The 11,890-nt window shown below is 36.3% G+C and overlaps 1 protein-coding gene across 3 annotated transcripts in view; it reads right to left on the bottom strand.

The window, feature by feature from the left end:
• Positions 1-2,502: 2,502 nt before the first annotated feature.
• Positions 2,503-11,890, bottom strand: part of Ca5b (carbonic anhydrase 5B) — a 60,202-nt gene continuing 50,814 nt past the window's right edge. For all 3 annotated transcript variants that reach the window (XM_027927431.2, XM_071606353.1, XM_071606352.1), the window contains one exon: positions 2,503-6,802. In XM_027927431.2, the coding sequence (XP_027783232.2) occupies positions 6,623-6,802 (180 nt within the window). In that variant the 3' untranslated portion in view covers positions 2,503-6,622. The remainder of the gene's footprint in view (positions 6,803-11,890) is intronic.

Genomic DNA, 11,890 nt, shown 5'->3' with positions numbered 1-11,890 from the left:
AATAAGACTGTGATATACACATACAAGGCCAAGAACAAGGACAAGGAAAAAACTTTTCTTCCTAGTATACATTAACGACCTCAGTCTTTTGAGTGATTCAGTAACTTTCCTGGCTTAGCTTTGTTTTTCTCCTCTCCAAATTAAATTATTGATATACCTTCCCCAGTTGGTGGAGCATATCTGTAATCCTAGCATCTGGGGAGGCTGAGGCAGAAAGATCACAAGTTTGAGACCAACCTCAGCAACTGAGTGAGACTGTCTTTTAAAAAATAAAAAGGACTTGGGGTCGTAACTCAATGTAAGTACCTATGGGTTCAGTCCCCAGTACCCCTCTCCCCCCCAAAAATTACAGACATACCCACTTACTAAACTGCCCTCACTTCCCCCAATCTTTTCTTAGAATCTTTCAGCTGAAAACCAAGCCCTGCATAAACTTCACCCTTTACAATCTGAGCAACTCAATGCCCCCTTCACCTCCAGGTTGACCTTTCCAACTCAGTGCCTCCATAATTAGAGATGTAGGCTTTGTGGGGTTTTGTTTTTTTGTTTTTGTTTTGGTAAAGGAGATTGAACCCAGAGGCATTTTACCACTGAACTATAATCCCCAGTCCTTTCATTTTATTTATTATTTTTATTTTTATTTTTTTGAGACAGGGTCTGGCTAAGTTGCTGAGGGTCTCACTAAGTGGCCAAAGCTGGCCTAGAACCTGTGTTCCTTCTGCCTCAGCCTCCCAAATCACTGGGATTGTAGGTATGCAACACCAAGCTCCATGGAGACATAGGCTTTAGAGTTGAATGGGCCAGGAAACTTAAGCTTTGACCATCTTTGGTCTCAAGTAAATTCCTTAATGTCTACTCCTCAACTTTTTCATCTGTAGAAATCAAGATAATAATGTTATTTCCCATCTTATACACCTTTTATTGTGATGATTGGATAACATAGACTATTTATGAGCAGTGCCTGACAACAGTATCCCCAAAACTTTAGCTGTTATATCATCATCATCACCACTATCATCACCATCATCAGTATGAAAGCTTCCTGACCCCCACCCCCCACGAATGGATTAGGTACTTGCTGTGAGTACATTCCCAGCATAAATATTTCACTTTTATAATACCTAACACAGTGTACTGGACTTTGTGCCTTCTTTTATATTTCTTGCACTAAATTTTAAACATTTTGAAGCTGTGGTTGGCCATTATATCCCCAAGCTAGAGAATACCCTGAGATGCATAGAATATTGTAATTATATAAGTCATCAATTTGCTGGTTCCTATAGGACTTATGCTGAGAGTTTCCGCCATTCTGGAAGCATCAGTGTTTGGGTTGCTGTAACATTGAATCAGATCAGACTTTTACTTTAGAACAATAAGTAAGAATATCCTCTGGGAAGATATTCCTAATTTAAAAAGATACAGATGTAGGTTCTGTTTTATTATGATTTATAAGTGAATGTAAATTTCCTTTTATAGGAGTTTGACATTTATTTTCAACAGTTAACCACTGTATTCATTTTCATGAACAAGCTTGAATTGCTCAAGTTAATTTTATTACAGAAGGAACTCTAAAAGCCAATTCTATTTCCAAACTATAATTACCATCGTTTGAATTCAATAAGTAAAGACATCTTCCTTTACTTTTGAGGAACAGATGCCTGGTTTTAGAAGAACCAACTTTACCATAGCCCACATGCAAGACAGTTGTCCAGGTGACTTCAAACTAACCCAGTTCCCACTTTCTCACTTGTAGGTCTCCAGAATAAGTGTTGAATATTCTGGGAACACAATGAATTTCCTGAGATATGGAGAAACAACCCAGACCTTGTTCATGTCCTTCTTTGGGAATATACCAGCTGAGGTAGGGAGGAACTAGTCTTAGAATGCCAGATTTTGTTCCACTCTCCTCTGGAAATGGAATGTCTTTTGAAACTTTGCCCAGTGGGTCCTGTGGGTCCTGTGGCCCCTGGTTTATATACCTGGGGTGGACTGCTTTTTGGGGTCCCTCACATTGTGATGCAAGTGGGGCCATGTAGTCAAGCCTCCATCTACACTGTGGTGGGTTTTTCAAGCCTCAAGTCATGGGGGACCAGCTCATAAATGATCCTAGGCTTCTTTTGTCCCTTGATGCCTATCTATAAGTAATGCATCTGCTTCATATAACTTGCTGCCTGCCACTGTGTTCTGTTTCACTGAACCCTGACAAATGGGTGCCCAGCACACATTGAACCTGCTCCACACCACGTACCCTGGGAAAGAAGAAAGGGGCTGGCAGCTTGCCCTGTGTGGTGATGTCAGCAAAGTGTGCACTGGACTGTGCACAGAAAAGAGGTGAACTGTGCAAAATTAGCTGGTTCTTCACATTACTGCTCCTCTAGTAAATCCCTTATGAATTTTCCAGTTGCTAGCTGATCTACACGTTAAAGAGTGTCTTGCTAATTTTACAAACATCTTATATGAAACATATAAGAAACATATGAAAGAAAAGTCATTAAACAAGCATTAATGTTGCAAAAAGATTGTTTAATGAAGATGAGGGGCAATTTTAATACAAAACTCTTTCTCAAGACCTTTGACAGATCTTAGGCCCACTTCCCATCTTTATATTTAGGAAGGTATCACTTTTGAAGTCATAAAAGACATAAAGTTTCTTGCCAGAGGATCTGTAATGGCCCTTAGAGAATCATATGACAAAGACAAGATGGAAGAGACCATAACCTCAAAGCAATTTCCATAACTTCTGTACAGAAGGTGACTGAGAATTTATCATGTAAACCAGAGTATGGTTGAGAGGGAAAGGGGGTGCCATTACAATTACACCAGAACACCAGGTATAAGTAAATCAGGAGTTGGAAACCAGAATACACAGTCATCTTATAAATGCATCCTTTTTATCTGTGAGACATAAGGGCAAGACAGTCATTCTGTACCTTGATTCCTGCTCCAAAATGGCAGATTTAACACAATAGAGTTTTGCACTAAGTGTTTGTAAGAGGTTAGGAGGAAAGTCTGTGTACCCTGGAAGATGCATAGCTTATGTCTACCTTTTGAAAGGCATCTAAGGCAGTTTTCCTTCACTCTGACAAAATACCTGAAAAAAATCAACTTCAAGGACAAAAGATATACTCTGGCTCCCAGTTTCAGAAGTTTTAGTCCATGGCCAACTGGGTCCATGGAGTTTAGGCCTGTGGCCTGGCAGACCATGATGGCAGGGAACACATAGGGGAGCAAAGCTGCTCGCTTCATGGCAGCCAGAGAGCAAAGAGAGAGCTCACTTATAACAAAGCTCCTCCCCTCAAGCTCATGAAGCTTTCAATCCATCCATTGATGAGGTCACAGCCTTCACCTCTCAAAGGCCCCACCTCTGAACACTGCTGAATTAGGGACCAAGCCTTCAACATGGGGGGGGGGGGGCATTTCAGATCCAAACCATAACAAAAGGTAACTACTATAGTTTGAAATAGATGAACTACATAAAGCTAACTAACTTTTTTTATACCACGTTCATCTTTATTTTTCTTCTTCTTGCAGTGCTGGGGATTGAACCCAGGGCATGTGCTAGGCAAGCATTCTATCACTGAGACACATCCCTAGCCTTCTATGTTTATCTTTTTAAGAATTTTATGCATTTTTCTAAGACAACACACAAAAGCCTTCACCACCCCTCTTTGCTTAGAGAAGAGATACCCTTCCAACTTGAATATATAATTCCAAGTCTATCCATTTTTTCCTACTGAATTTATTTTTTACTTCTAACTGGTTAAATACACATAAAATTTACCATCTTAACCATTTTAAAAATTTATCATCTTGAGCATTTTTAAGTGTCCAGTACAGTAGTATTACTTATATTCACATTCAACATATCTCTAAAACTCTTTTTATCTTGTAACACTATGAAACTCTACATCCACTAAGCAAAAATTCCTAACCTCTCTCCCCATAGCTCTTTTTTTTAACTTTTTAAAAATACTTTTTTAGTTGTAGATGGACACAATATCTTTATTTATTTATTTTTATGTGGTGCTGAAGATCAAACCCAGTACCTCACACATGCTAGGTGAGCACTCTACCACCGAGCCACAACCCCAGCCGCCCCCCATAGCTCTTGGCAACCGCCTTTTAACTTTCTGTTTCTATGATTTTGATGAGTTTAGATACTTCATATGAGAGGAATCATGCAGTATCTTTCTGTGACTAGCTTATTTCACTTGGCATAATGTCTTCAGGGTTCAGCCACATTACATATGTGACAGGATTTTCTTCTTTTAAAGGTAATATCCCATTTTATGTATTTACCTCATTTTATTTATTGATTCATTTGTCGATGGACATTTAGGTCACTTCCACCTCTTGGTTATTGTGAATATGGGAGTGCAGATTTTTCTCTGGGATCCTGGTTTGAATTCTTTGCGATATATATATATATATATATACATACATACACGTAGGGGTGGGGTTGCTGGATCTCATGGTAATTCCATCGGTTACCTTTTCACATTGTTGAATGCTTTCTTTGACAAGCAGACATTTTTAATTTTGGTATAATCCCAGTTCCATCTTAACCATCTTTAAGTGTACAGTTGAATAATGGTAGTGTATATTCATCCAACCTTGTCTTACAAACTAGACGACAAGCATACTAATGAAACACTTCTAGTTTTTGATATAGTATTGCATCTGAAAACAACCTTAGTGGCAACTGGAAACATTCTAAGATATTTATAAGCAAGAGCAACAGTGGCATGGATTCCTCAGACTATGGAGAATTATCCAGATTTTAGCCCTCTTCCTATTACTATAACAAAAGTCTTCCAAACAACTGTATAAATTGGGACATTTAAGTTGATCACATGTATTGCAAAAAACCTTAACTAATAAGTAAATAAAGTTCATAAAGTTTTTTATTTGATTTTTGTAATGCTAAAGATAAAGTATAAGGGACTCACAAATGCAAGGTAGGCTCTCCACTACTGAGCTACATCCCTAGACTAAGTTCAGATACTTTTTTTGCAGTGGTGGGGATTGAACCCAGGGCCTTATGCATGCAAGGCAAGTACTCTACTGAGCTTTATTGCCAACCCTAAATTTGAATACTTTTAAGGGAAGCTTTAAAAGAAGATAGCTCTGTCATTGGGAAAATATCATAATCTATGTAATGGTGTATAAATATTGCAAAATAATACTATTTGCATTTGAAGATTATTTCTGTAAGTGTACCATGAAAGAATTCTAAGTTATATGCACTTTAAGAACTTTTCTTTACAATGTTCTGCAGTGCTTTCTATGAGATCAAACAATTAAGTAAAACATCTAGTCTTCAGAAATATAAAGGATTCTAGATATTGTATTCTTATAATTACAAAACAAATTTTCTGTATAATACAATGATAATAAGTATATCATGTACTACTAATAACAAATAAAAATAAAGGCAAATACACTCATTGAGAAACCATAATAAAAGAATATTCTCATTTTAAAATGAAGTAGACCTAAAACCATGGCGTTGTTCAAGCAGTAAGGACCAGTTTGGGCCCTGTGGCTGTTTCTGAAAAGCCTGTGTTCTGTGATGTCAGTATTTATGCCTTTACTAGTTATTAATCACTTGATTATAATTCCTACCTATAACTCTATAGAACCATTAATTGATAAGTATAAAAAGATAGCTCAAAAACATCAGATACAGCCAAGCATGGTGATGCACACCTGTAATCCCAGCAGCTTGGGAGGCTGAGACAGGAGGATCACAATTCAAGGCCAGTTGCAGCAACTTAGTGAGGACCTAAGTAACTTGGTGATACCCTGTTTCAAAATAAAAAACAAAGGGGGCTGTGGTTTGGGATGTGTCTCAGTGTTTAAGTATCCCTGGGTTCAATCTCCAGTACCAAAAAAAAAAAATTACAATTACCAACAGGTTGCCTAAGAAAAACTTGTATCTCTTGCTGGTACTTCAGTGATAAACACTGTTATAAATCAAATAAATAATTTGTTTACCAAATAATATTTCTCAAAAATTGGTTAAGTACTCTCATACCTATAAACACACATCTCACCTGTGAATGACATGTTGAGACCAGAAGCCCAAGATGATGGTAACTAAGAGGAGCACTAATGCCCAAAGGTGGTAAAAGTCTGACTAAAAGGTGGAAATTGTTCAACAAAAATTATAGGAAGCCATTGTTTTGGACTAAGTTCCTGTGCTAGGCCCCAACAGACCAGGCTAAAAATCAAAATGGAATCACTCATACTAAAGTTCCACCTGACCAAGCAGAAACAAAACTCTTTATCTCACTTTCTGAGAAACCAGGACTAGAAAAATAATAGCCAAATTTCTCAAACAGGCCAGTTTCAATTGGTATAGTAATGAAGTTCCCTCTGCCTTAATTATTTCACACAAAAAATTGTAACTTAAAGTAACCTCGTATTAACTAATCTGTTATTTTTCTATTGTTCTGTTTCCCTGTCCCTGCCTTGCTAGGATAGTGACTTTGAAATGCTAAAAAAAGAAAGAAATATATATTTAAAGATATTATTAAATGAAGGTACTTAAAATAGTCTAGTTAACAATTTTTTAAAGCTAATATGTATTAAAGCAAAATGTTGCCTAGATATGAACATCTTAGGGAGTCATTTGGCTGGCAATTGTCTTGCGGTTCTTTTGTATATTCAGCACGTAATCATGGCGGAAGGATGAGCGGACAGTACGATTCATCAAGGGCTGAAGGGGGCGAAAGTTGTCCACCATTCTTTTCTCTTTCTCCCCCTCAGAAGTGAAAAGCAAGGTCCGAAATTGCTCAAGCTGAAAAAAAATTTTTGAAAAAGGACAAATAAATTTAGTAGAAATCCAGCTTTGTCTCATGAATAAATAACTTTCATTTTTCTAATTCTAAAACATTTTGTCTCAAACTGGATTCAGAAGCAGAAGTTATTTCTAAGTAAGATACCTTCACCCTCCACAAGGAATAAAATACTATACTATGTTTTGCCATCCTTATGTGAGAAGGTGATGAAACCAGCCATGCACTTTGAATCAGAAGACTGAGGACAAAGATGAGTTACTTTATCTCTTTGATTCTCAAGAACCTAATATTTAATTGAACAAAACAGTCAGCCAAATAATAAAGGAAAGGCCTGATACATACAGTAACAGCATAAAAAGTATGTTTTAAAAAAATTTACCAAATCATTAACATAAAATTGTGTAATTGATTGCTCACTGCACTTTGTATTGTGAGCAAAGAAATAACACATAGAGGTCTTGTGAGATGCTTCATACTGGTGCTGTCCAATAGAACTTTTTCTAATGGTAGAAATATCCTCTGCATGGTCCATCCTGGTAACCACAAGACACATATGGCTACTGAGCACTTGAAATGTGACCAGGTGACCAGTGTGAGAAACTGAATTTTTTATTTAAGTTGATTCATATTTAAATATAAGTGGCCATATGTGGCTAGTGGCTATTGTGTTGGATAGTATAGCTCAATACAGAAGCAGCAACCCAAAATATTAAGGCAATATGTTGTTCTTTGATGCAGCAATAGCCCCTGTCTTTCTTAGCAACCATGTTATAGCATACTACTTCAAGCTAGCCAGAAAATCTGTTCAGTCAATCTGGCCCACTGTGGCTACATAGAATAACCTGGGACACAGTAAGTAAGCATGTGAAAATTTGTTTGGAGGGCTGGGGGTGTAGCTCAGTGGTAGAGCACTTGCCCAGCATGCACAAGGTCCAACAAAAGAGAAAAAGAAAGAAGAGAATTTAGTTTGTTGAAGTAAAGACTTTAGACCAAATAAAACTGAAGAAGTAGGACATGATCAGAGGCAAGTACCAACAGAGTGGTTGTACTTGCAAATTACACATATGCCTTAGGAAATTAGGAAACTATACAAGTAGTTAATGTTAATTTTTTATTCAGCTAATTGAAAAAGATTAGGAACAACCCAAGTACCATAAAGTAGGTAATAAAAAGTGACATGAGATCAATAAAATGGGCTAGTATATATCCATTAAAAATTATATAGAAGATAATGGTTATTATCTAAAAATGTTGTGCACATCACTGAGCAAAAAGACAAGTAAAATGGTATGCACAGAATGATTCTGTTACAAAAATTACATATATTTATATAGATAAAAGACCAGCAGGATTTCCCCCAAACAATGAATAACACTGAATGGTAGGATTCCAGGTTACTAGGATTAGTTGACAGGAAATGGTTTTCTAACTGAATTTCCTGTGTTGAGATTTTATTTGAAAATTCCTTACATGGGCTACTGACCTTCTGATTTATTTATTTTTTAACTTTTTAGTGTTATGAAAATTATAAATATGAAGATTAGTAGCAGAAAATGTGTAAACCACAAAGCCTAGGCTTATGGGCAACCAAAATCTGTTATTTGTCATTTATTTATGGTGGTTTTTATCTTATAGAATTTTAAAAAAATACACAGTCTCAGTTACTAGCTGTTTTCTTTTGGACTTCTTGTTTTGTATTATAATTAGATAAAGCTTCTTCCATTTGAAGGTATGAAAGGATTTTCCTATGCTTATTCTAGGATTTTTATGATGGTATTTTTTGCATTTAATAGTTTGAATGCTGGATCCAACTTTTTTCCCCACTCATTTAACTCCTCGGTTGTTCCTTAGTAGCACTTACTGAATGCTGTATAATTTCCCCTCACTGAGCTGAGATGCTACCTTTATCCTAAAATAAATTCTCATATGTATTTGGATATAATTTTGAACTTACTGTTTTCTTCCTGTGATGTCTAATTTTATGTGCCAACTTGATTGGGCCAGGGATGCCCAGATAGCTAGTTAAACACTATTTCTGGATATGTCTGTGAGAGTGTTTTCTAAAGAAATTAAGATTTGAATTGGTGGACTGAGTGAAGCAGATGGCCTTTCCAATGTGGATGGACATCATTTAATCCACTGAGGGCCTGAATAGAACAAAAAGGCATAAGGCTGAATTTGCTCTGTGACTATTTTTTTTTAACTGAGACATCAATCTTATGCCTTTTGGAGCTCCTGATTCTCAGTCTCCAGACCAGGACTGGAATCTACACCATTGGCTTATCAGGTCTCAGGTCTTTGGGCTACCCTACCAGCTTTCCTAGGACTCTCAGCCTTTATAATCACATGAGAAAATATCTTATAAATAAATCTCTATCTCCATCTTTCTGATGGTTAATCTTGGTTGTTAACTTGATGGATTGAGAGATGCCTTGAAATTGTTGAAGCACACTCTGGGTGAATCTATGAGGGTGTTTTCAGAAATGATTGGCATGTGGGTCAGAGAACTGAGGGGGGAAGACCTACCTTGAATAGACTGGGGGACCCGGACAGAACAAAAAGCAGTAGAAGGGGATGCTCATAAGCTCACATTTGTGCAAACTCCATTCTTCTACAGTGGATGTAGTTTTTGATGCTGCCATTGCTGTGGATACGGCTCCAGATTTTTCAGGTTTTGAACATGGACTTACACCAATGACTTTCCAGGGAGCTCCCAGGCCTTCAGCCTCAGATTGAGGCTGCATCATTGTTCCTTCTGGTTCTGAGACTTCCAATTTCTTAGACTGAGTAGTTACTTATTTCCTCAGTTTTCCAGCCTGCATCCAGCTTCTGATCATGTAAGCCAATCTAATAAATCTCCTCTTATATATACATTCTATTCTGTTCTTCTAGAGGACCCCAATACTAATTCATCCTCCCCACCATTGGTTCTGTTTCTCTGCAGATCCCTAGCACACTTCACTTAATTGTTCTTTTTATTCATGCATCAGTACTATAGTATTTAATTTTTGAGTCTTTATAATTTTGTGAATATAATCATTCCTCATTTTCTCTTTTAGAATTTTCCCTGGTTTATACTTATCTGTTTGTACTTGAATTTAGAAGTAACATACCTATTTAAAATTTTATTGGTATAGGGACTGGGGTGTGGCTCAGTGGTAGAGCACTTGCCTAGCACATATGAGGCACTGGGTTTGATCTTCAGCACCACATAAAAATAAACAAATAATACAAAGATATTGTGTCCATCTACAACTAAAATTTTTATTGGTATATTTATTGAGACTATGTTAAGTTTATGGAGAATAAACAATTCATGAAGAATAACAACTTCAGGAGAATAGATAGCAAAGGTGTTTTTATGATATCTTCCTGTCCAATAATATAGAGTGAATTTTACTAACTCATCTTCTTTGTGTCCTGCAGGAATATTTTAAATTTTCTTATTGAACTCTCTTCTTAAACTTATTGCAAAGTATTTTATATTTTAAACATTATTTTATAATGTTTCTATTATAAATAGGGTTCTTTCTTCCATTATATCTTTTAACTGATTGTGATTTACATATTTCAAATATTTTTTTTATTTATATAAATTAATATGGTAGGGGCTGGGGTTGTGGCTCAGTGGTAGAGCATTCACCTACTATGCATAAGGCACTGGGTTCAATACTCAGTACCACACAGGGTAAAAATGGGAGTTCATAATCTGCTTGAATCAAATGTATGAAATATGATATGTCAAGAGCTTTGTAATGTTTTGAACAACTAATAATAAAAAATAAATAAAAATAAAATAAAATAAAGGTATTGTGTCCATCTATAACTTAAAAAATGTAAAAAAAATTAATATTGTACTACAGTAATCACCAAATTAACTTATTTTTTGTAGTATATTTTATTGTTTCTCCTATTTTTTTAAAATTTTCTCATCTAATTGTATTAGCTACTTCTAGAACATTTTTTTTTAAGAGACAGGGTCTTGCTTTGTTTCCCATAGCTGGCCCAAAATTCCTGGGCTCAAGAGATTCCCCTGCCTAAGCCTTAGGTGGGTCAACAGACACACACCACTAAACCCTGCTAATTCCAGAATATAATTTAATATAAAATTTAATATTGGAATAATCCTCTCTATATTAAACATACTATAGTTGGTCCCCTGAATTTATGGGTTCCACATTTGTGGATTCTTCCAACTGTGGATCAAAAGTATTGGGGGAAAAAAATTGTACCTGTCCTGATCATGTACAGACTTTTTTCTTGTCATTATTCCCTAAACAATACATTATAACAACCATGTACATAGGATATACATTGTAGTATGAGTAATCTAGAGATGATTAAAGTATACAGGATGATGTATGTAGGTCACATGCAAATATTATGCCATTCCATGTAAGGGCTTGAGCATCTGCAGATTTTGGTATCCATGGGGAGTCTTAATCCTCTGCAGATACCAAGTGACAACTGTATTTACTTTTCTTTCTTTTGTTTTCTTTTTTTTTTCCTTCAGTGCTGGAGATGAAACCCAGGGCCTCACTCATGTTAGGTAAATGTTCTACCACTGAACCACATCCCTAGCTCTGTTCAAATTTACTTTTAAACTGAGATCAATCTCTTTTTTCATATTAAATAAGTCTCTATTCATTTATATTTTATTAAAAATTATTTAAAACTGTCAGGTGGAGTGGGCTAGGGTTGTGGCTCAGTGGTAGAACACTTGCCTAGCACGTGTGAGGCACTGGGTTCGATTCTCAGCACTGCATACAAATAAATAAAATAAAGGTCCATCAACAACTAAAAAGATATTTAAAAAAAACCCAAAAAACTGCCAGGTACAGTGGCATATGCCTGTAATCCCAGTTATTTGGGAAGCTCAGGCAGGAGGATTGCACGTTCAAGGCCAGCCTGGGCAACTTAGTCAGACCCTGTTTCAAAATAAGTATAAAAGGCCAGGGATATAGCTCAGTGGTAGAGCATCCCTGGGTTCAATCCGCAGTAATGCAGAATAAATAAATACTGAATAGAAAAATTTACAAATGTCTATTAAGATTCTATAGAACCCAGGTGTGGTGGAGCATGCCTGT

This window comes from Marmota flaviventris, chromosome X (genome assembly GCF_047511675.1).
Source record: "Marmota flaviventris isolate mMarFla1 chromosome X, mMarFla1.hap1, whole genome shotgun sequence".
Taxonomy (NCBI): Eukaryota; Metazoa; Chordata; class Mammalia; order Rodentia; family Sciuridae; genus Marmota; species Marmota flaviventris.
This window is presented reverse-complemented; position numbering and strand designations above follow the sequence as displayed.